The sequence below is a fragment of the Eretmochelys imbricata genome, chromosome 13 (genome assembly GCF_965152235.1).
Source record: "Eretmochelys imbricata isolate rEreImb1 chromosome 13, rEreImb1.hap1, whole genome shotgun sequence".
Taxonomy (NCBI): domain Eukaryota; kingdom Metazoa; phylum Chordata; order Testudines; family Cheloniidae; genus Eretmochelys; species Eretmochelys imbricata.
The window spans coordinates 24877883-24903994 of NC_135584.1; the positions used below are offsets into that span (position 1 = coordinate 24877883).

Sequence of the window (26112 nt, forward strand, 5' to 3'; positions counted from 1 at the left end):
GGGCTGGGCCGCTGCGGGTCCCTCTTCAGGCCGGAAGAAACCCAGCCTGCGCCCTATGGGAGCCTGGCAAGGACAAAAGAGCAGCGCTGCTCTTTAAAGGGGGCTGCGCGGACGGTGGCTTGTTGCCAATCCCAGGGGTCCCACGGGCGAGAGAGCAGGGCCTCGCTGCGGCGGGCACCCCACACGTCCATTGAAGCTCGGATGCGAAGTGACAGGCCCAATCTGCAGCAAGGGAGCTGGGTTAGCTGTTGGGGAAAGCGGTCTTGCTGTAAGGGCTCTGTAAGCTCTTGCTGTAAGCTCTGGAAGAGGCTGCTCAGGGTGGCTGTGGAATCCCGCTGGTTCTGTGCAGTAACACACACAGTCCCTGGCGCATTTACACTCTACCTAAAGAAGCCAGGTTGGAGAAGGGAGTATCATTATCCCCATTTTACAGATGGGGAAGTGACTAGCTCAAGGGCATGCAACCCCCTGAAAAGGTTTCAGGTCCCGCTTAAAATCTCCATTTTAGAGATTGGGCAAGTCACTTCTCTGTTTCCCTAACTCACACAGCCTGGAATAGATCATGGATCCCATGACTCAGAGGTCTGTCCCTTAATGGCTTAGAACAGTGGTTCTTAACTCAAACTATGGGTCAGGACCAGGGCTGGCTTAGATTTGCTGGGGACCGGGGCTTCAGTCTCCGCTCCTGGGGTCATGTAGTAACTTTTGTTGTCAGGGGGGTCACATAGTAATTTTTGTTGTCAGAAGGGGGTCATGGTGCAATGAAGTTTGAGAAACCCTGGCTTAGTAGATGCTCCCTCTTCTAAGTGTTTATAAAGCAGCTGAAGTCTTTTCTCATGTAGGATTAATGTTGGGGCAGTTTTTAGTCACTTCTCTTGTGAAGTAGGATTTTGCAATGTAGGAAGGTGCTGGGACATTCAGAATTGAGGTAGCTTGGTGCATTATTTCTGTAATCATTTCATATGGCCCTCATGGAAGGAAGTGGGTCAATTAGGAACTTCTCACATGACCTTTGTTTTCAGGGGCACCTCTCATCCTACTTCTAAAGTTCCCTTCATTCTATATCTGTCTGGTATTTCTCATTTTCATTGATGAAAATTATTTACAATAGACATAGACACAAGAAATGGAGAACAAATAGTCACTTCTACTGACAGAAGGAATCCTGCAGCATTTTAAATTTTGTGCAAAAATAATTTTGGTGTCCCTTATTATGGATGAATTCATCATTCTGACTGCATCCTATATTTGGGCCTTAACAGATGAAGAAGTCTGAGGAAAAGGTGGAGGTTTGGTAAACTGGCATGGGGAGGAGATTCCACAGAGAGGCACTGATTCTTGCTTGTGGATGGCTTTAGGGTAATAATAAATTATACAGTAGTTTATTCATAACCATGGAGTTTTTGAATAGTATCTTTGTTCTCTGCCACCACTCCCTGGATGACTCCAAGTAGAAGATCTCTTTAAATATTCTGTTAATTTGCATTAGGTGTTACCAATGTCAAATCTCCCAGTTACTACTCTAGTCAGAATCATAGCTAGCTGAAAAGAGACAATGCTCTAGAAGTTAGCCTCTGATCAGTTTAACAGCTGAACAGTCAACCTCCTGCTTAGGTCCCTAAGGAGAGAAGTTGGAGCATATGAAGAAGAGAATACACTCCTTCAGGCTAATGTAAGGGGCTGTGATGCAATAAGCCCCACAAGTGTAGAGATGAGAAGTCTGTTTCTGAAAGCAGCACTTATTTTAATTTCCTTCTGGGTGTGATGCAGGTTATTCTGCAATACTCCTTTACAAGCAAAGCATCAGGCTGGGGTGCAGAACTGACTCACAAAAGCACCACAGCAATTAGGCTTTTTCTTATTCTGTGGCTATGTTTACACAGGCATATATCACATCCATCACACATGACTATGGGGGTCTGAGTGTACACAGCGCTCAGGTACTTGAGGGTTAGAAGACAGGGTAGAAAAACATCTACATCCTGTCTACATAGTAATCTCTGGCTTGTGCAGAATTATAGGCTGATTTTTGGAAGTATAAGAGACAAAGCCTGTGTGACACTGAAGCCTATCTGTGATTAGTATCTAGCAAATAGGGAGTTGCATATTGCAGTTAGTAAAAATCAAGGCTACACTAGTTACAGCAGTTCCACTGCATACAAATCCCTGCCCTCTGACTGGCTACTGCTCTTAAACCACCATCCACATGGCAAAACAGCTATGATGGTTTCAACTTCTATTAGGGGAATGAAATGAAAAGGAACTACATAATCATGAGATTTCAGTGTAAGTGGAAGGATTCCTGATAGAGGGGGCCAGGAGCCACTGTCTCTTAATGGATGCTAGTTGTTTTTTTGTTTTAAAGGAGAGAAGTGCATGGTTATCCCTATCTACATATCAGCTTGGGAAGCTTACTCTGCAAGTTATAACAATTTAGTGAAAATGCTTCCCTTTGTTTCAAAGCTCACTACAGTAGGCCCATGAGCAATGCAAACAGGGACACCAGATATACTGAAGGATAAACCCTAGCTCTTGGTTGGTCACACACTGCTTACTCTGCATCCTTAGAGGGCCCTGCTGACTTATTTCTAAAACATATTATTGCAACAACAAGCACAGTTGGCAAAACACCTTTTAAAAGCTTTCTAAAGGAAGCATTTATTTACTGTCTAAAATATAAACACAGAAGAACAGCACAGGCTGGAGCTATCCATCACTCCCTAAATACCAGTAGGATTGCTGGAATCTGTGGTGCTTTGGTGAATGGTATTGACACAGTCTTGGAAAGATTGAGGTGGTTGTGTAAATCTTCCGCTGGATTGTACTAGCCAGTGTCCTGGGTGAACGGGGTAACTAGTTTGTAAGTACACAAAGCACACCAACCTTTTTTGAAAAATGTGATCTCTGACCAAGCATGATCATCTTCCACCACTGCCATAGAGCTGTTGGGGCGGACTGGGACCCTATGGAATTTAGAAGTTCTACACTTGTCTAAACAGTAAAGGATGCTGGGGACCATATTCATAGCTGGCACAAGTAAGCAAAAGCTTTTGAAGTCAATGGAATTGCCACTTCTGCCAGCAGCATATAGTGCATATTTGCATAGTGTCAACAGCATGCTAGGTGTTTTAGGCAGGAAAGAATGCTAGCTCCTCTTCCTGACAAGCAGCGTAAGCTAATGTTTTAGCATCCATGCCGGGGGGGTGGGCGGATTGGGCAACAGCAGAAAGAATAGGATTTTCACTCATCTTCACTACACCACTGAGGAGAGGATAAAGGTGAAAAGGCCTTTCCGAAGAAGCAACTTTGAAGGTAGTGATAGGGCAGACCAGGACTACAAGCAGGTGCCAGGGATAGAGGCCTGCATCTCAGACACGAGCAAAGAAAGGCGGTGGTTACTTGTGCATAATACACAGTTACATATGAGGAAGGGGTGCTCTCATGCAGTGCCAATTACAGGTTTAAAAACTATTAAGAAAAATAGATGTCCTTGCCCCTCTTGACACAAGCAGCTGGTTATTAACACTGGAAGAATGCGAAACCTTTTCATCATTTATGCTTTCGGTTTTCTTGTTTGCTCTACACTCAGCCCTATACTCAGCTTGTACAATTAAAGATCAATCACTTCCACTTTAATTTCAGTTCTTATGCAGCAACTCAGGGCTTGTCGACACTTACCTGGGGACACATGAGCAGCAACTGATGCATCGGCGGTCAATATAGCTAAATCGACCACCGATCGCTCTCCCATCAACTCCTGTACTCCGCCAGATGGAGAAGAGTAAGGGCTCCCATTGATATCATGTAGTGGTACACTGATCTAAGCTAAGCTATGTTGATTTGAGTTACGCTATTCACGTAACCCAAATTGCGTAGCTTAGATTGAATTTCCCCTGTAGTGTAGATAATGCCTCACGGTTGCAGTAAGCAGGTGGTAAATAGCCCATGGATAGAATAAATCCAAGCAAAAAGTATGGTGTGGCTTTCTGGTTTTGAAAAACACCTTACACTGTAGGCATTGTGTGAAAATGTTCCTTTTGAATTCTATGTATTCTTCCACATGGCTGCCCCTACCTTCTAAAATTTACATGGTGCCTTACACTTTACAAAGACTGATCCACAAAGAATCTTCTTATCTTTGCCTAAGTATACTCCTTTCCCTCTGTTTGGAAGCTCATCCTTTTCCTCTGTAGTGACAAACCTACTTCTCTTGACTGTCAATCAGGAGGCAGCCACAGGGTGAGAGATTAGCATATGAGTTTCAGTCCCAATTCTACTTATAGCTACATACTCTGCTCTCCAGCACACACACAAAAATAAATAAATAAATCACAGATGAGTGGCCTCTCTTCTACTATGCAATTAAAAAACTACAAGCATCTGTAAAACAAACATTTTATACTCAAACAAATTCTCCAAGCATTAGAGACAGGAAAATAAATACCAGAGACCGAAGTAGGGTTTGGAATGAAATATTTTCTTAACATAAGAATATTTCATAAATTACAGAATTATAGCTCCAATACAAAAATAGAAACAAGATTAAATATGGAATGTGTGTTACATAAAAAGCTTTTGAAAATTATTGCCACTTACAAGGCAAACCCTAATTTGGCATTAAAAAAAAAAGTACCAGTTTAAGACTTTATACATATTTACAACACCCAAAGGTTCAAAGAGAATTGCTGAGGCAATGTCAACCAATATATTGAATAAACAAGTAGAAAAATAATTTACACTGAGGGAGGTACAATAAATGTTTTTGCTAGGAAGGTCAGTCGGTCTCTCCCTCTGACAGGAAAATCCAGTGCTCAGTAACCATTCTGGAATCCAGCTTCACTTGTATCAATATCTTGTTCCTTTACAGGGGTGGGGAGAAGAAAGGACAATATACAGTAAAAGTTATACACTTAAAAACAAAACAAAACCCTTCACCTTTAAAATGTACTTTTACTGATGTAAACCTGGAAGCCCTATTAATGAAACAGCTGATCAGAAGGGAGGCATTCACAATTGACCCAGCAGCCCTAAACTTTGTAGCACCATCAGGAATGCTCTATTCTCAGTTACTGAGACCCAGAGCCTCAAAAGTATTTAGGCTCCTAACTCCCACTGAAATCAAAAGCAGTTAGGAGCCTAAATACCTTTGAAGATCTGGTTCTAACAGACTATAGTGACCTGGCTGGAGGCCCAAGCCATGAAGACAGAGTACCTTGAGTTGCAAGGAGGGAGAGAGAGACAGAGACACAGTAGGGCATGCAGTAAGCAGCAGAAGGGGGTATCAGATCTGAATGAAGCTAATCCCCCGACGCAGCCACAAAGAGCCGCCCTTTGCTGTGAGTAGAGCACCCCATGACAGAGGGTCATACCTAACATCATACTTTCCATACATTAGCTGTTCTGCTATTAAAACAATGTACCTGATTCAATTTCTTGAACTCCACCACTTGGAAGAAGATGTGCTCCAAGATATGCTTGGCATCTTGCTGCTCCTTTGGGAGTTTGTTTGTTACCCCTAAGATATCACCACATTTTCTGACATAAAACTCCAGGTCGTCTTCAGTACCTAACAAGGATGCACAGAGTGAGGGAGACAAATCACACACACTCTCTCTCTCTCTCTCACACTCACACACACGGAAATCATTCATGCATAAAGACATGGACCAGAAAGCAGAAGCAAAATGAGAGACCCATTAATATCAAATCAGCTGCAGTCCCACTACTGAGATTCACAGCAGGATCAGGGATTCTGACTGGCCCCACTAGATCCTGATACTGAACACTTTAAAGTATTTTTTAGAGTAATGTCCATCACAAATTAGTGAGAGGAATCTAGGATCCTTTAACATGTATGGCTCCAAGAATCATATTCTAGTGACCACAGCACTGGAAGTCATTCTGGACAATGACTGGAGAGGAAGGCAGGAGACTCAGAAAAAGAAGAGTCACTCTGCTATTAACATTTTGATCTACAACATGTCATGCATGTGAGAAGGATATTTTCCATGGACCTGATTTCCAGAGATACTGAGAACCCTTAACCCTAGATGAAATCAATGTGAAGCTGTAGGGGCACCGTACATCTGAAAATCAGGCCCTATATTCCTACTGCAGCTAAAATGTCTCAAGTTATTTTGCTAAAGTTTTTCTCAAAAGAATGGGACTTCTGTATAAATATGAATGTAATCCAACTTCAGAAGTTTGCCTTGCTTACATTTGTTTGTAATCTGTGCAAGACGAGCTTTCTCAGAGGAGAACGTTTCATCTAAGTCAAACAGGTCCAGACTGGGGGGAGGTAATTCTCTGAAAGCAGGTGGGAAAACCTACAAGAGAAGATTTAATGTATTTTACTGTCAAGTGTTTTCCTTACATGCTATAGAAAACTAGGAGATAGCTTTCAACTTGGATATCAGTAGAGCCTTTTGAAACTCTATGATAAGCCAAAACTCCACAATAAACTGAACACATTTCAAAACTTCATTTGTATTTCATATAGAGCTGTCGATTAATTGCAGTTAACTCGCACAAGTTAATTTTTTTTGAGTTAATCACGATTCATCGCAGTTTTAATCACACTGTTAAAAGAATACCGATTGAAATTTATTAAATATTTTTGGATTTTTTTCCTACATTTTCAAATATGTTTATTTCAATTACAACACAGAATACAAAGTGTACAGTGCTCACTTTATTTTTTATAACAAATATTTGCACTGTAAAAATGATAATAGTATTTTGCAATTCACCTCATACAAGTACTGTAGTGCAATCTTTATCGTGAAAGTGCAACTTATAAACGTAGAAATATTTGTGTTACATAACTGCACTCAAAAACGAAACAATTATAAATCTTTAGAGCCTATAAGTCCAGTCGGTCTTACTTCTTGTTCAGCCAATTGCTCAGACAAACAAGTTTGTTTACATTTGCAGGAGATAAGGCTGCCCGCTTTTTGTTTACTGTGTCATCTGAAAGTGAGAACAGGATTTTGCATGGCACCGTTGTAGCTGGCGTCGCAAGGTATTTACATGCCAGATGCGCTAAAGATTCAATATGTTCCTTCATGCTTCAATCACCATTCCATAGGACATGCGTCCATGCTGATGATGGGTTTTGCTCAATAATGATCCAAAGCAGTACAGACCAACACATGTTCATTTTCATCATCTGAGTCAGATGCTACCAGCAGAAGGTTGATTTTCTTTTTTGGTGGTTAGGGTTCTGTAGTTTCTGCATCAGAGTATTGCTCTTTTAAGATTTCTGAAAGCATGCTTCACACCTCACCCCTTTCAGATTTTGGAAGGCACTTCAGATTCTTAAACCTTGAGTCGAGTGCTGTAGCTATCTTTAGAAATCTCACATTGGTACCTTCTTTGTGTATTGTCAAATCTTCAGCAAAAGTGTTCTTAAAAATGACCTACAGGTGCTGGGTCATCATCCAAGACTACTATAACATGAAATATATGGCAGAATGTGAGTAAAACAGCTGGGAACATACAATTCTCCACTAAGGAGTTCCATCACAAATTTAATTAATGCGTTATTTTTTTAATGAATGTCATCAGCATGGAAGCATGTCCTCTGGATTGGTGGCCGAAGCATGAAGGGGCATACGAATGTTTAGCAATATTTGGCATGTACCTTGCAATGCTGGCTACAAAAGTGTTATGCGCACACCTGTTCTCACTTTTAGGTAACATTGTAAACAAGAAGCGGGCAGCATTATCTCCTGCAAATGTAAACAAACTTGTTTGTCTGAGCTATTGGCTGAACAAGAACTAGGACCGAGTAGACCTGTTGGCTCTAAAGATTTATAATTGTTTTATTTTTGAATGCAGTTATTTTTTGTACATAATTCTACATTTGTAAGTTCAACTTTCACGATAAAGAGGTTGCGCTACAGTACTTGTATTAGGCGAATTGAAAAAATACTATTTCTTTTGCTTTTTTTACAGTGCAAATATTTGTAGTCAGAAATAAATATAAAGTGAGCACTGTACACTTTGTATTCTGTGTTGTAATTGAAATCAATATATTTGAAAATGTAGAAAACATCCACAAATATTTCAGTAAATGGTATTGTTAAACTTATATCTCATAATATATAAGTAGTAGTATTGTTTAAATTTTTTTTTTAATTGCGTGGTTAATCATGGTTAATTTTTTTAATCGCTTGACAGCCCTAATTTCATAAAAATAACTAGATAGTCTACATATTGCCTAGGAACAAGCATGCCAGCACCTCTCCTTTTTCCCATTTCATTTTATTCTCTTAGTGGTTTTCTTTTTTAAACCAATTAAAACCAAGGACAAGAACTAGATCCTCTTCTGGCCTGGTTATTCCTATATAGGGGCCAAGAAACAGCTAGAGTCTGAATGTGCAGTTTCTATCGCATTCTTCTACTCAAGGCTCGTAAAAGATGTGTGTGTGCCCACCTCCACCCCCTTTCTACAGTCAAAGTAGCATGGGGTTCAGTCTCCAAAGCCTGTGATTCCTCGCAGCTGCAGGAACAGCTCTGATGTGAGCTCAGCAAGGATAGAATAGCTCTGGTTGCTCCGCTGCCTCCTTGTGGGAGCCCTAACGAGAGCAGGATGGGAGCCTGACTGCCTCTGCCTGAACCTAGGGAAAGAGTTAAGATACTGACTGTGGCCCCAGGACCTTTCTGAAATAACATTTGGCCTTCACACTAAAAACACTGGGCACCGCTGGCTCAGAGCAACATAAAGCAGCTAGGGAGACTTGTAGAAACACTAGATGTATGGAGCATTTTAACATCTTCAGGATATAGTGGGTTCTGCTGGCAGCTGTCTCAGTTTGCTTATCCTGTATGCACTTAAGGGGTTTCATTGTTTTCAGTCACATAATCTGACTGAACACACATTCATAAGACCATAAAGAGTGCTACGTCATAAAAGGCATGTATTAAGGCACTCAAATGGTTAATGTTCTACCGTTTGTCTCTTCCATATAGTTCTTTACAATAAAGATAGAATCCACCTTGTAACATGAACCTATGCCTCTCAGGGGTCAGTAAGGAGCTCAGTCAGGTAAGATTACTCACAGCTGGCTGGAGTGCAGGTAGTGGAGTCTCAAACTGAGGCTGAATGAGCTGGAGAGGTTCATGTTTCACATTCAGCTGTTCATAAGATCTACAATCAAGAAAAAGGCACAGTCTGAGGGGAGGAGATGATAATACATTGTCTGTTTACACTTGCATGTGTAAGATACAGACTGTGAATTTGAATTTGCCCAGGACACCAAGGTTAACACCCTATTTGTGAAAATATGTCATGGGTTCTTTTATGACCACACTTACACAGTAACTTTGATCTCTGCAACAACTACAAAGCAACTGCTTCTAAAAAATGGACAAGCACTCACTACAACGCAGATAGATTGCTCAGCTTTTCTATTTGTAACCTATGGCATGTTTAAATCCAAGTGTCCTAGGGTGAAAGTTCAGGGTATGCATCTAATCGGCATCTTACAAGATTACATTAAGGAAGTGAAAGTGTTTCCTTCAGTATAGGTATGCTTCCAAACACACCAAGAGGAAATGCAGAATAAGACCAAACACACAAACACTTCATAGTTGCTAACTTGATAACTTTAGGGAGGGAGGTTGTATCCAGCTGATAAATTGACATATCAAAAAGCGTTGTGAAATCTCGTGGGTTCTCGTCTCCCTCTTGTAGACACACTCGTAGTCGCTCAGACAGCGTGGCTATATCCGGAAGCATCGTATAGTCTGAAATCTGAACACAATGACACTGCTATGAGTAAGGGGAACTACCTCAAATACGCTCCTCCTACTTTGTACTTCACTTAAAAAAAAAATCATTTTTTCTAGATGAGATAACTTCAGTTCACACTTTTTCCCTCCCAAGACTCTTCACAATGCAGGTCACTATACTTCGTTAAGAATGTCACAGAGAACTATTTAGTTTTATGTGAAAAGAAAGTGAACACGAGCGCCAGCTTGCCTGCTGCAGGTGGAAGCTAGGGTGCCAGGCCAGTCGGTCGGCTGTCCCTGTGGCCCCGGCTAGGCGCAGGGGCGATCAGAGAAGCTCTGAATCTGTGTGTGCCTACCCCCAACCGCAGCCAATGGGAGCTACGGGGGCGGTGCCTGCAGGTGCACCACTGGCAGCACGCACCATGCATAGCTGCCTGGCCACATCGTGGCCGCTTCCGGGAGCGGCACGGGGCCAGGGTGGGGGGGGATCCTGCCTTAGCCCTGCTGCGCCGCCAACTGAGAGCTGCCTGAGGAAAGCAGCACCCAGCCGGAGCCCACACCCCTCCCTGCACCCCTACCCCTGGCCCCAGCCCTGAGCACCAACCCACTCCCAAAGAATGTACACCCACCCCAAACCCCCTGCCATGAGCCCCCTCCCACACCCTAACTCCCTTCCAGAGCCTGCACCCCAACCCCCTGGGGAAAGGATTGTGCCCAGACTAGGAAGGTGTCCAGTCTGAGAAAGAAATTTATTGAAGCATCTCTAAGGATGAGATTTTACCTGTATTCAGTTGTATTACTGTATTAGGTTTAGATTTGCGTGTTTCGTTTTTACTGTACTTGGTAATTCACTTTGTTCTGTCTGTTACTACTTGGAACCACTTAAATCCTACTTTCTATATTTAATAAAATCAGTTTTTACTTATTAATTGACCCAGAATACGTATTAATACTTGGGGATACAAACAGCTATGCGTATCTCTCTATCAGTGTTATAGAGGGCGAACAATTTATGAGTTTACCCTGTATAAGCTTTATACAAAGTAAAACGGATTTATATAGGGTTTGGACCCCATTGGGAGTTGGGCATCTGAGTGTTAAAGACAGGAACACTTCTGTAAGCTGCTTTCAATTGAGCCTACAGCTGTTAGGGGACATGGTTCAGACCTGGGTCTGGGTTTGCAGCAGGCTAGTGGGTCTGGCTCAGACCAGGCAGGGCACTGAAGTCCTAAGCTGACTGGGCAGGAAAGCAGGGTCAGAAGTAGTCTTTGCATAGCAGGTGGCAGTCCCAAAGGGGTTTCTGTGATCCAACCCATCACAGAAACCAGTGGCAAATAGGATGCAAACACGTCCATGACTGACATTTTATCATGAATAACTACCCAAATACGGCAGAAAATCCTAATCTACAAGTGGCAAAAACGCCATGGATATCTCCAAAATTCCCCTGAAAACAGTTTCAGTTTTTGAGACCTTGAAGTTCATTCACTACAACATCTGGATGCAATACCAACAAAAGCCACATTAGAAGGTACATTAAAATACTGTTTGTTCTTACATATCTCTCTAAAATGTTGAACATTTGAGTTCAGGATCCAAACTCAAATATCTAGATAAAAGCTCGACCAGAACATCAGGGTTAGCATCCATGCTGATGTCTCAAAGAGCGCAGATAATGAGGACTGAATTTTGATCTGTGAGACTCCAGATTATGGGGGTTTAAGTAAGACTATAACTGGATTTTAATGTCTTCTAGTTATTTTCGATCAGTGGCAATTGACACATTATTACTCAACAACAAAAACATTTAACAAAATGCCCTGCTAGAGAGAGATCTGACTTGCCAGGTTGCAGTCTGAAGAGACTTTCTAAACCTGAAAATTAAACAAAACTCTTAAGGCAGGGGAAGTCTATTTTTTGTCAAGGTCCAAATTTCTTGATTAAAGTATAGTCATGGTCCAGACTCCAGAGAAAATAAAATAATAATAATGATAATATGTAAATGAAAAGATTTAGGGGTCCCTTCAAAAGCATCTGGTGATCAGGATTTGGCCTGCTGTCTGCCTATTTACTACCCTGTCCTAAGGGATCTGTAATAAGAACAGGTTTCAGAGTAACATCCGTGTATCTGTAATAAGAACATAGATACAGCCTTGAACTATGGGGTGCTAGGCAAGTACTTCTGTAATTCTGGTCCTAGTGGATTAAAACATTATTAGCTATCACACGATGAACATCTCTTACCTCAGGGTCCTCTGCATCAATCTGATTTAAATGGATGTCCGTGGTTGTGAGCCACTGGAAAATCACATCCTGTGGATCCACAGATGCATGTTAATTTTTTTGGAGTGCCCGAATAATTTACTGTAATGCTAAAACATTTTAAAATTCCTTGTCAAATCCACCCGTTGGAAGAGATGACGTAAATATGAAAGAGCCGGATAAAACAACAAAGAATATCAGGGGGAGAAAAACGGTAATATTAAGAGTATTTGTATTACTTACCAAAGCAACAAAAACATGGCAAGGAGTGCACTTTATAATGGATGCAGGTCAATTGCAAGGCAAGAGGATGAAAACCAATTCAGTTCATCCACCTGAATAACGTGGGCTGTCTGAAGTTCATAAGTGTTCTTGAAAAATGCAATAATGGGTAAATGATTGCTGAATTGTACTTTTAGGGGGAATACTTGAACACTAGAGATTGCTAGCTACTGGACTTGGGCAAGGACTATGGGGACAAACTGGCAAGTGCAACTCAACTGAGTTGCGTTAACTTAGAGAGGTTAATTTGGCCTTATGTTTTTAACATGTATTTGTATAGCAATGCAAATCATGACAGTCCTTTATCAGCCAGTCAGAATACTCCTTTCATAATATTTGTTTTAAAAAGGAAAAAATGTATAGAGAGGTGCACGAAGCTCAAGATGCAGTTACAAATCAGCCTACAAAAGAAGTCATGTTACAAAGAAACACATACAGAAACTGAAAGAACATGTAGACACAAATTGCCTAATAATCTGGATCAAGTAGAACAGTTATCTAGGGCTAGAACAATGATTGTAATACCAAAATTCTCTAACCCCCTCCCCTTTTTTTTTTAAACAAACAGACAGGGGTGGTAATACATACCAACTTTTGTGATGCACTTTGTGATATTTAAACAAAAGGAGCTGTAAGTGCAAAATATTATTGTGTTGCCACATTTCTAGCTGTGACAAATTTCAACTATTTAATGACCAAAAAAACCCTACTGTATATTTTAAACACACACACACAAACAATCATGGTCAAGAGAGCAGAAGCAGTAAAAAGCTTTCCAGAATTCCGCTTTGCAATATACAGAGTTAGGTGCTCAACTGCTATCAGTGCCTTTGAAAATCTCTCTCACTATTTCAATGCCAAGTCTGGTTCTCCATCCCCCAACTATTTCATAGTGATGCTAGTATCTGTGCTCTGGGAACAAACTACAAGGGTTGGGTGTGCTTGTGAATGCTATGAAAAGACTAATGATAATTTTAAAATATATTTTAAAAGTCTACCATGATCTTGCCATTTTCTTCTTTATCCAAATATTGGTCACTGAACATGTGGCAAGATCCCAACACTGCCATTTTTCCACCTTGGTTCTGTCAACAAAGTTAACATATAAAAAAAAGTCAGATCCCAAACATTCAGGGGATTTCATACCATGCTCTAAACTATTACATTATTTTAATTAGAGGGAAATGGGAACTTTGGAACAAGAAGTAGGTATGACAACTTGCAAGAGGACAATCTGTTGAACGTGTAGCATTAGTATAAAATAAATGCATTATTTTAGAAGATTTATTCTTTTATTAAGATTACCTTAGAAGAAGTGCTCTGTATGAATGGGATTGGAGGGCTATTTCATGGGCATTCCACAAAGCAGAGCAACAAATAAGATTACATCAACAATAAGCAAATTGTATGTATTTTATTATAGTTTTTGACTCCTTAAAAAAAACAAACCTACTCATCAGTAGGAGCAAGAAAGATAAGATCTTAACTGAGATTAATACATAGGTGCGCATGAGATTAGTTCTCTTAAGTAATTCAGAGTCAGTACCTGCAAAAGTGAGGCATGCATGCAAGTCAACATAGCTTTCAAAGCCCCCAGGCTAGCTAACAAAACAAAGGCATAGCAATTTTTGCTGTTTATAAGTAGAGTTACAAAAAATGCAGACAATTATATTTTAATTAGCTGAATTAAAAATGTCATATAAAGAATTATGTAAAAGGACACCCTTCCCCCAAAGAAATAGTAAGTTTTCAAGACAGCACAACAACCAGTAATATTTCTTGTGGGCACCAAGATAAAAATTCATAGCAAATAATGTAACCATAAAAACTGCTGTTGTAAAGAACTTGAACTTGCTTCAAACAGGGTTCCAGTTTACTTGTATTGATCAAAGGATAAACATAATGGTAAATTTCTGAGTATGAATGGAATGCTTGTACTTTCTATTTAGCTCCTACTTGGTAAATGACCCCAGGAAAGGAAACAACCTAAAGCAAGTGACTTTTATCCCCTAACACATCCTCAGCTGTTACTGTTTCACAGAATCATAGAAATGTAGGGATAGAAGGAACCTTAAGAGGTCATCTAGTCCAGTCCTTCGTGCAAGACCAAGTACACTAGATCATTGTGACAGACTGTACCCCATGTACATTCTTTTTACAAAACCATTTTGTACAAAGTATACCTTGTGAGGTATCACTTGAAAACTCAATCTGCTGAACATTATTGTCCTGGTAAAATGTGTGGCAACACTATGTAAATTTATAAGATTCTACTGTATAATATTGCTGTGCCAAGTTCTAAAGTTAGAAAAACAGGCCCAAACCAGTTTTTCAGACACAAAAGACATACTGACACCCCGGCCAAGTATCAGCATAATCAAATGGACTATCGTGGGCTATCAACTGATTAAGAAGCCATTCTTTGGCCGGAAGAAGGGTAAGAATGAGAACTTTACATATTGGCAATGGAACAGCTGAGGGGTTTCTGGGTAAACAGACTGACTGTAACCTGAACCCCAGCTGGAGGTAATCCTCAAAGAGGGGAGAACGGTATAAGAATGAGAAACAGAGGCTTCCAAATCAACTCTCTCTACTCCACTCGTCTCTGCTCACAGCAGCAACACCTGAAGAAACACTGAACCGTAGGAGGGGTCCTGGTCTGGAGGCTTCCAGTCAATAAAGACTGTGAAGAGTACAGGGTGAGAAAAACCTTTGCTTTGATCCATTAAGCTTGCTAAATTGGATACCAATCTGCATTTTATCTTTTATTTTACTTGTAACCCATTCTGACTTTTATGCCTCATTACTTGTAATCACTTAAAATCTATTTTTCTGTAGTTAATAAACTTGTTTTATTATTTTATCTAAACCAGTGCGTGTTTGGATTGAAGTGTTGGGAATCTCCACTTGAGATAACAAGGTTTGTGAATATCATTTTCTATTAATGAAATGCATAGTCCAGTAGAGTGCTGGCCAGTAAAAGATGCACATTTCTGGGAGAAGATCTGGGACTGAGAAGTTGCTGGCATCGCTCTGTATGTAATTCATGAGTGACTGGACGCAGCATTCAAGTAATTCAGTTGGAACGGATTTTACATGTTAGAGGCTGTGTGTGCAAGTGGTTGCTCTACCAGCGAAGCAGTATAAAAGGCATGCCAGGTTAGAGATTTGAGAGGACACAACGGTTCGACAGTTCAAATTGTACTCTCAGGAATGTCACAATCTTCCTTGACAGGTGCTTGTCTAACCGGTTCTTTAAAATCTATAATGATGAGGATTCTACAACCTCCCTCGGAAGTCTATTCCAGTGCTTAACTATCTTTATAGTTAGATTTTCCAAATATCTAACCTAAATCTCCCTTGCTACAGATTAGGCAATGACTTCTTGTGCTACCTTCAGTTGACATGGAAAACAATTGATCACCGTCCTTTTTATAACAGCTCTTACGATATCTGAAGACTTATCAAGTCCTCCCTCAGTCTTCTTTTCTCAAAACTAAACATGCCTGGTTTTTTTAACCTTTTCAAATAGGCCAGGTTTTCTAAACCTTCTATCATTTTGGTTACTCTTCTCTGGAATCCCTCCATTTGGTCCAGATCTTTCTTGAAGTGTGGCGCTCAGAACTAGATACAGTACTCCAGCTAATGCCTCACCATGGCCAAGTAGAGCGGGACAGTTACCTCCCATGTCTTACATACGACACTCCTGTTAATACACCTCAGACTGATATTAGCCTTTTTTGCAACTGCTTCGTATTGATGACTCATTTTCAATTTGTGATCCACTATACCCCCAGATCCTTTTCAGCAGTACTACTGCCTAGCCAGTTATTCCCCATTTTGTACTTGTGCATTTGATTTTTCCTTCCTGAATGTAGTACTTTGCACTTAACTTTATTGAATTTCATCTCATTGAATTCAGACCAACCCTCCAATTTTCAAGGTGATTTTGAATTTTAATCCCATCCTCTAAAGTGCTTGCAACCCCTCCCAATTTGGGATCATCTTCAAATTTTATAAGCATACTCTCCATTCCAAAACCAAGGCGCTAATGAACATACTGAATAGTACCAGACCCAGGACTGATACTTGTGGGACTCCATTAGATACATCCTCCCAGCTTGACAGCAAACTATTGATAATTACTCTCTGAGTACAGTCTTTCAACAAGTTATGCACCCATCCTACAGCAATTTCATCTAGACCACATCTCCCTAATTTAATTATGAAATTAAGATATATCGTGTCTATTGCTTCCTCCCTATCCACAAGGCCAGTAACCCTCTCAAAAGAAGGAAATTAGGTTGGTTTGGAATTATATGTTCTTGACAAATCCAAGGGGCTATTCCTTATAACCCTATTATCCTCCAGGTGCTTACAAACTGATTGTACAGTAATTTGTTCCAGTACCTTTCTAGGTATCAAAGTTAGGCTGACTGGTCTATAATTTCCTCGTCCTCTTTGTTCCCCTTTTAAAAGATAGGTACAATGTTTGCCCTTCTCCAGTCCTCTGGAACCTCACTGGTCCTCCATGAGGTCTCAAAGACAGTCCTTAATGGTTCCAAGATTGCTTCAACTAGTTCCTTAGGATCAAGCCCTGCCGACTTGAATACATCTAACTTACCTAAATACAGTGGAACCCCATTAATCCAATCTCATTGGGACAGGGGCCAGATCGGATAATCAAAAATTCAGATAATCTGGAGAATGGACAAAGAGCTTCAGCTCTGGACAGTGGGCTCCCACTGTCAGCTCCGCTGGCTGCGGCTGAAGCATCAGTTTCCCATATTCCTGTATGTGCACACTAGTGGCTTGGTTAATACTGAGAGCCAGATAGTAGAGGCTCGAATAAAGGGGGTTCTACTGTATTCTTTAACCTGTTCTTTCCCTATTTTGGCTTATACTCCTTCTTCCTTGTTAATATTAATTGTATTATGTATCTGGTCACAATTTACCTTTTTAGTGAAAACTGAAGCAAAATAGGAACTAAACACCGCAGCTTTCTTCATGTTGTCATTTAAGCACTCTCCTTCATCTTTGTCTTACTCCTAATGTATTTAAAGAACCTCTTCTTATTGCCTGTTATGTCCCTTATTAGATTTAACTCATTTGTGCCTTAGCCTTTCTGATTTTGCCCCTACAAGCTTGTGTTATTCTTCTGCAGTCCTCCTTAACAATATGTCGATGTTTCCACTTTGTGTAAGATTCCTTTTAGATTTTCAGGACTTTAAAGAGCTCCTGATGGAGCCATGCTGGCCTCTCACTATTCTTCATATCATTCCTTCACATTGGGATAGTTTGTTTTTGTATCTTTAAATAGTGTCTTCTTGAGAAACTGCTAGCTCACCTGAACTCATCTTTCCCTTACATATTCTTCCCATGGGACCTTACCCCTGTTAAAATCTGCTTTTTTGAAGTCATTGTCCTTATTCTGCTGCTCTCACTCCTTCCTTTCCTTAGGCCTGGTCTCCGCTGGGGGTGGGGAGAAATCCATTTAAGTTATGCAACTTCAGCTACGTGAATAACGTAGCTGAAGTCGACGTACTTAGATCTACTTACTGCGGTGTCTTCACTGCGGTAAGTCAATGGCTGATGCTCTCCCGTCAACTCTGCCTGCGCTTCTCGCCCTGATGGAGTACCAGAGTCGATGGGAGAGCGCTTGGCGGTCAATTTATCGTGTCTAGACTAGATACGATAAATCAACCCCTGCTGGATCGATCACTGCCTGTCAATCCAGTGGGTAATGTAGACAAACTCTTAGAAAAATGAACTCTATCACTTATTAATCACTTTCACCCAAACTGCCTTCAACTTTTAAATTCGCAGCCATTTCTTCCCTATGTGTCAGAATCAAAACTAAAATGGCTGTCCACCTGGCTGCTTCCTCCACCTTCTGAAACAAAAAGTTGTCCCCCATTCATTCCAAGAACTTATTGGAAATTTTGAATTTTGATGTATTACTTTTCCAGTGGATGTCAGGGGAATTAAAGTCCCCCATTACTACTAGGTCTGTGTTTTGGATATTTCTGTTATTTTGTTCTCAAAAAGCCTCATTTACCTCCTTTCTGATTTCCTTATTAAGCTTATCTACTGTTCTTCTATTATATATTGCTATTTTTTTCCCTACCTCACTTCTCTCAAACAGATTATATATTTTCTTTCTAATCCTTTTCTCTGCCCTGACAGAGATTCTACCATTGTCTTCAGCTTCATCCTCCAGCATTTTGTCTATAATTTCCTCCAGCTAAATAGAAAAAAAGAAAGCCTAATTAAAGATCAGTTCTATTCCCTTGACTTTCATGCTATTTTCTTATATCAAAAGGGAGATTGCCAGGGAGAGCACGTGATGAGAACTCTGATGGAAACAACATTTTCTTACCCCCTCTGAGGAAAGAAGCAGAATCTTTAGAAGATCATTGGTAATTTTGTTGAGAATCAAGGGCCAAACTTCCATATAGTCGAGGCACGCTGTTGTGCTCACAAAATATACAAGCCCTTTCACTTGTGCAGTGAAATCAGATCACACACACAAATTATGAATTAGATGGATAGGCATGCAGAGTTATCTGATTTGCACATGCAATTGTTGCCTAAATAAATTTAAAAGACTGGCTTCAGATTATCAGGTTCTCATCTCACAGACAAGCGTTCATTTAATTTTCTCACTATATCAAAACCAAAAGAAAACTTATACATTCAGAAATTTAGGGAAGATAACATTCACTAAAATTTAATTAAAGAGCTTTTAAAAATACATTACACATTTATGCCCTGTCTCCTTTGCGACAAACCTGCTAGCAGCAACTGTGTTTAAATTCACATTTCTGATCCAGTTTCCTTGGCCTGTATGGTCTAGAATTTTTTTCATCTGACAACCCTGTTAGACTTCAGTTATTAACTGATGCAACAGATTACCTAAGGGTTGGGATAACCACTTTACAGTTTAGTCCATAGCACTGGTATGTTGTTATGGTTCTCAGATAAAATATTCCTGTCCAAGGAAAGAGTGCTAGAACTCAACTAAACAGCAGTTTTGAAATGCAATTTGAACCGGCACGGTTCTGATCCACGGGGGATCAAGGCTTTATATGGACTTGATGGTTAACATATTACAGAAATGTATGTTTGTGCATGTAATTTCAAAATGACCACATGTATAAACACTCGCTCCATAAATGTAAGTAAGAGTGGTGGGCGAGAAAACTATTCCGTCTATCATTGCCATGGAAGTAGGCAGGCTGCGATTTGGCAAGTGCTGCCCCAGGCTCTCCTGTCTTAAATGGGCTGGCGACCTTGTCATAATATGACTTCATGCACTTTTATTGCCTCTGATTTTTTATGGGGTCTATTTTATCCATAACATGCATCTGTAACTTTGTGCACATTTAGGGGAGGAGTCCCTACATCACTAAGATACCAAATATAAAATTTCATGTTAACATATTAACCATTAAATGTAAGCATCACTTAGTACTTATTATGGAGAAATGTTTGCAAACTAGCAAATACCAAACCAAAGTCAACGGCTAAGATCATGGATACAAACATCTTTTCAGTTCCAGAGTCCCTAACTCAAAATTGCCTACCTATGCAGCTGAACTGATAATGGTTACTAGATGGTTACAACAATGGTGGAAAGAGAGTAAAACTGGAAATAAGAAACAAAAAGTACATAATCTTTGGTGATGATCAAACATTTTTCTTCTTTGAACTCTGTGCAATAGAGCTTTCCAGAAAAAAGAATCAAAGAATTGTCAAGCGGGCTCAAGGGTTCATAGGTGCTTTGGGAGTAGAAACAGGTGTATGTAGATCTGACATACCATACCGTTGCATTTCTTTACTGGGGGATGGATAGCTTATTTCATGCAGTATTGTACCTTATAATGGTAAAAAGCCAGAATGGGTCTGTTGAGTGGAAAGCAGACAGATCCTGTGGACAGAACAGCCACTGCTGGTTTCATCACATTCAGTGTGGCACCAAATGGATACACAAAAGTGAGAGCCCTGCAGAAAATACAAGCATTTCATTAGTGTCTGCTAAATTTCAGAGACTAGATTTCTTAACTTTAGATTTGTCGATGATATTCCTGATAAGTGACTGATGTTCAATTCTGCATTGTTTGTTTAGAGTTAGAGGCATGAGTAATATTAACCAAGCTGAGACTCAGATTTTCAAATGCATAATTTGGCACACGTACAAGTCATGGTCTGTGTGCATAAATCCTGACTTGTGTCAGGAACAGTGCAGGCTCACAAAAGCACACTTTTGAAATCTTGCTGACTAGAATAAGATGTGGGAATATTTCCAGAGTTTATGGTTGGAATTTTCAAGAAGTTTAAGTGTAACGTTTTGGTTCTCTCTCAGGTATTCCTAGATACGAGAGACAAGTAGGGGTAATTAACTCTCAAATAAATATTCTGGAACATAACTATACTAAATGTTTCTGCACTTAAATTCTTTCCTATAATGAGCACCGTAATCAGTACAGCCCCGAAATAAACCATAAGAAAGAACACAATTAGCTACAGCTGTTTGTGGAAAGGCTGATGTTTCTTCAGTATTCTTCTGCCCAGAGCAAAGTAAAGGAATTACAAGGGGAAAGAAAGAGGGAAAACCACCAAATTCTTCAAGTGTATGAGTTTCCCTGGATTAGCACCTTTCCCCCCCTTCTATTGAACTCTTCTTGCCTATGCCTAATCCACTCAATTCTATACGTCTGCAAGGTACTAAGGATGTTCACCATTTTATGTCCTTTAAGCCTTTTCAAATCCACATACAAGGTTCATTTAATCATCACAGGTCTGGACAGTAGGAATAGATGGGACTCCCTTCAGAACCCTTCATTGTTACTCAGATTGGCTGGCAAGCGTTGCTAAAGAATTCATCCATTTAGGATTGAAACTAGAGAAGCAAGAAGCGGAGACCAAAAAATGAATTAGGACATCTTAACAGAAGCACTGTGTACTCCAGTCATTGCCCTGGCCCAATAATTTAACTCTTCATGACTGTACTAAATCTTTCCTTTGAAAAAGCTAGTGAAGAAAATACACTTACTGTGAGTCATTTCCACTGTTGTCTTCATCCATTATCCCAAGCACTGCTTTCCCTGCAGCTCTGCTGATTTCCCTAGAAGAGGTGGAAACACAAATCTGATTAAAGTTACATGAATTTGCAATAATGTTACTCACAGATTTAGATCCCCAAAACAATTACCTATTCAAAACTCCATTGGAGACTAAGGCTTCCTTAGGATGAAAGTACTTATAATATACATTTCTCACCACAGCATCTTAAAGAAAAAAGAAGAAATTTAAATCTTTTATGGAGGCAGTTTGTCTAGTACTTAGAACATAAGATTGAGAGTGATGAGATGTGGGTTCGATTCCTATTTTTAATGCTACAAGCCTGGGGCTTATTTGGTTCCCAGCGTAACTTGGAACAGCCTTAACCTATGGCCTCTTTTTGGACCTGCAACTTCAGGCATCAAAAGACAGTGGGAACACTTATTCCAAAATTCAGATGAAGATATGCAGACACCTAATCACCTGAAGTGCAGGCACAATCATGTGTCTACCTGCCTTCACTTGACCCTGCAATTATTTTCAAGCACAGACAGGGAGGCCAGGTTTAAAAAAATAAATAAATAAAAAATCTGGTTCAACAAGTTCAAATTTTTATTGTGTGTCTTAGAGGTTTCCAAAACTATGATAAACTCAATAACACTCTGGTGCAATAAAGAGTGAACCCACTACCCAACTGCCACTAAAACATCTGAAAAATGTCTTATTTGGTGAGGACACACTGCTTATTTACACTTGGATATTGCAAGAACAGCTGAATGGAATTTTACGAGGCTGCAAAAAAATTCACTGCTGGGTTGAGAATGAGTATGGAATAACTCAGCTCACAGAGTATTTTTCTCTCTCCTAAAAGACAAACACTTGAGGAAAAAGAAGGCTTATAATGGAAGTGGCTTTGAAACCCTAATTTGTAATAAGAACCATACATGGTTTGCATCTACAAAAGTTCAAGTTACCATTATTGACCATGATTCCGTACTCTTCTAACAGGAAGTTAATATTGGTGTCATATCGGGATTCACCACCTTCTCCCAGCATCACCAGGATATCCCCACCCTCTTCTAGATATTTCTTCAGAACCTCAAACTAAAACAATAAGATGGAAAAAAACACAAGAACACAGTTAGAGGCGCTAAGTATAGAACTCCAAAGAACTATATGGAAATGAGGCATAAATGGTTTCAGCTACTTGCAACCAACTTGACTCTAGAAGATCAAGAGGCGTTCAAATCTAAATGTGTGTAGAATAGGCTTTCCAAACAAAAATGCTATTACAGAATGTTTTGGGTCACCTTTCTTCTGTCTTCCTAGACAAATCTGGAAGCATAACTAATCTGCAAACCATTGTTGACTTTTTTTCTTCTTTATGAATATTTCTTACCTCAGCTGCAGTGAACTTCTCTCTGGGCCCTGCTGTAATCCACAATTTTACCCCAGCTAGCTTCTCGGATGTGATCTCATCTTTTAAACTATGAATAAATTAATAAAGAGACATATTACATTGTAATTTTAGATACAATCCACGACTGAATCCTGGGCTGCCTTTACATAAAGAACTAGGCAGAGGAACACAAAGCAAGTCACTTCAGTCAGTCACTTTACATCTGTTTACTCTGGTTTTAAATTTGATATTTTATTATCTCAAATAACTACCAATTTGAACTGATGAAGGAAAATAAGTATTCTAGAAAGACACTGTGGCAGATCCACAGCTGATGTAAATTGTTGCAGCTCAGTTGACTTCACTAGAGCTATGGCAATTTATATCAGCTGACAATCAGCTCCACTCTTATTTTTCTGTGTTTTAATTCTGATTACAGCAGGTGGGTGACCAATACCATAAACTTGATGTACAAAGGCTAGGGTTCAAATTATCTTGACATTTTTTCCTATCATTAGATATTCCATGCAGCACAGAGGAGTACACACACATTTGGAACCTCACCATTATCAGCTAAGCTCTGTCCTCTCCATTGCCACAGTACCTGAAAGTTCAAAATAAAAGTCCTCCAACACCATGCAACAGCAGAGCTACAGGTAATGCCACTGGGTAGAATCAAAGGAAATAATCCTTTTACCTTTCTATTAACATTCCCAAACATTTCTATATTATGAATTACCCTCCAAAGTCAGCATTAAAATGGTCCCATCTCCAATTAGCTTACATGTAATTACTTGTTCATGTCAGTTTCAATCTTGTGCTATAAAGCATGAAAAAGAGAGCTGAAGAAAATCCCCCACCTCTGTATCTTCCATTTACTACGAAGCCTCTTCTGTAAGGACTTGTAACCACTGTTGACAGTGAAAATCTCCTTTTTGGATGCATTGAAGACTATGGTGTTCCGAAGCTCTGTCTCCATAGTGACCTCAAGAATGAAAGGAACGGAGAGAACCAAAATCAGAAAGGAAGAACAAAAAAAGGTACTATTTCAGACCAGTCTCTGAATACGGAACGCATGCACGCAGATGCTGGCTGGCGTGGAATGTCTTGGTGCAGGAACGGAACATCTGAACTAGAAGAATTAGGCCTAAAAGTTTCTTTGTTGTTGTTACTTAAAACATTTACTGCAATTTTAAACAACATACAGACAGAAATATAAAATAAAACTAAAACCTACAAGAAACTTCCCTACACAATAAAAAGAAGAGGCAACATCCCAAGAAGCACCCAAGCTTTCTCATTTTGTTTCCTCAATATATGTAATCAAAAAGTTATATTAGATTCACTAACATTTTGTATTGAAAAAAATCACAAAAAATAACATTAAAATGAGAACTGCAATCTTTTATGGTTTTCAAAGAACAACTAGGACACCCCTGAGCTAAACTATTTGGACCAAGGACCTTGTCTACTTTCTGTAAAGTAGCTACCACGCTGTTGGAATTCTATAAATAAAATAAATAACCACTACCTCTGGCCCCTCCTGGAAGTCAAGGTTGAAGCATAATCACAGAGAATCAGACGGTTAGCTGGTTAAACTTAGGCTATGTTGACACTAGCATTTTCTGGCAAGTTTCACTATTGCACTACTAACCTGTTGCAGCAAAGGCATTTTTACCACTGAGTCACCTAACCCAGTTCAAAGCAGGTCTAAACACAGAGATAAATCTTTGGGACAACAGGGACTGTCTTTTTGCTCTGTATTTGTACAGTGCCTAGTACAATGGGGTCCTTATTCAGGGCTAAGTGCTACTGCAATATAAATAATAAAGCTATCTATCTCCATACTAGAGGGTAGCACAATGCATGCGGCGGGGGGGGGGGGTGGGGGGGGGAGTAGAGGGGAAGGGCATAGAGCAGGGGTGGCCAACCTGTGCATGAGCAGGAACCAGAATTTACCAATGTACATTGCTAAAGAGCCACAGTAATACATCAGCAGCAGCAGCCCCTGCTCCCAGCGCCTCCCACCCACCAGTAGCCCGGCCAATCTGCACCTCACCCTCCCTTCCTTCCCACACCTCCTAATCAGCTGTTTTATGGGGAGGCAGGGGAGGGGGAGGAGCGAGGGCAGGGCAGGCTCAGGGGAGGGGGCGGGAAGAGTGGACAGGGGCAGGGCCTGTGGCAGAGCCAGGGGTTGAGCAGTGAACACACACACAAACACACACACCCCGGCCCATTGGAAAGCTGGGGCCAGAGTCAGTGCCTGGACCAGGAGCCGCATATTAACTTCTGAAGAGCCGCGTGTGACTCCGGAGCCACAGGTTGGCCACCCCCGGCACAGAGCACCGGGGTGGTGCACCTTCACCTACTGTCTCCATGGGCAGCGTAGCACAGTGCGTGGTGGGGCGACCCCTGACCCACTGTCTCCGCGGGAGGGGTGGCAGGCTGGCTCTGCCTGAGCGATGGGGGAGCTATGCTCTGTGCGACGGGGTGGCACAGTGCACACGGGGGTGGGCAGTTGGCGCTACCCCTTGACCTGGTGTCTCCATGGGCCTCCGCTCCACCTCCTCTGCGTGCCCCTCACAGTCCTACCCACCATCGCCCCAGGGGGAGGGGAGCGTGAACTCCCGGGCCTTACCCGCGGAGTCGCCACCATCTTCCTGCGCCCCGCCGCCGACCTCGGAGCGGTAACTAAGGGCCGCTCCTTGCCTAGCAACCGCCCTTCTGCGCACGCGCAGGGAATGAATTCAACGGAACACGCCCGCAACCAACACGGCGGCCGGAGCAGGCTTCACGTGATGACATCACGCCGGCTCCGCCCTCTCCCACCATTCCAGGGGACGGGAAAGTTGCACCTACTGTTTCCTGGCACGGGGGGGGGGAGTTGGACTCTACCATTCTCGATGGGAGGGTGACGTGTGCCATTCTCTGCAGGGATAGCGCCTGGGACTCACGGAGCGGCGTGGCCCCTTCACTCGCTCTGAGCGCCAGCTGCTGCGTGCAGCGCTGCTCCCGGCACCTTGCTCCCCGGGCTGCTGGAGGGGAGGGCTCGGGAGCGGGCACGGGGCCAGCGCTGGATGGGCTCCCACCTTACCCAGATCCTGCCCTTCTCACTGGGCGTGCAGCTGCTGTCCATTCCACCCCCCCTCTTTTTTTGGGGGGGAGAGGGTGGGCTCCAGTAAGCCATCACTAGGTGGTGATAGCCTCGAGCCACAGCTGCAAGTGTGAGAGTTTTAAGTTGGTCACAGTCTCGGGGCGAGGGGGTGGGGGGCACCAGCTGATGCTCCAGCAAATGGACAGCTAGATAGCTCACTGAAAACTCTGGGTTTTTTCCTCCCCGCCCCCTCCCCCAGAATTGCAGACAAGCTGTG

General features: G+C 41.3%; 1 protein-coding gene across 5 annotated transcripts; it reads right to left on the minus strand.

The window, feature by feature from the left end:
- Positions 1-4456: 4456 nt before the first annotated feature.
- IFT52 (intraflagellar transport 52) lies at positions 4457-25477 on the minus strand. Of its 5 annotated transcripts, none has more exons than XM_077832068.1 (14): positions 25380-25471; positions 23602-23726; positions 22742-22829; positions 22317-22446; positions 21494-21569; positions 21335-21406; positions 20157-20283; positions 13278-13364; positions 11980-12048; positions 9603-9757; positions 9064-9151; positions 6218-6326; positions 5421-5566; positions 4457-4859 (listed from the first exon to the last, which is right to left on the minus strand). In XM_077832068.1, the coding sequence occupies exons 1-14, from the start codon at positions 25395-25397 to the stop codon at positions 4812-4814; spliced, it is 1338 nt and encodes a 445-aa protein (XP_077688194.1). In that variant the 5' UTR covers positions 25398-25471; the 3' UTR covers positions 4457-4811. The 5 variants fall into 5 exon arrangements, with proteins under 5 accessions (XP_077688194.1, XP_077688197.1, XP_077688196.1 ...); XM_077832071.1 differs by lacking the exon at positions 25380-25471 and adding an exon at positions 23306-23345 and having other exon boundaries at positions 23602-23654; XM_077832070.1 differs by lacking the exon at positions 22742-22829 and having other exon boundaries at positions 25380-25477.
- Positions 25478-26112: the final 635 nt, after the last annotated feature.

Coding starts and splice junctions, on each gene's coding strand:
- IFT52 (XM_077832068.1), bottom strand. Junction 21,570..22,316: donor CGGAATCATGGTCAATAATG/GTAACTTGAACT, acceptor TTTTTCTTTAAG/ATGCTGTGGTGAGAAATGTA. Junction 6,327..9,063: donor TACCTGCACTCCAGCCAGCT/GTGAGTAATCTT, acceptor CTTCTCTTGTAG/GTTTTCCCACCTGCTTTCAG.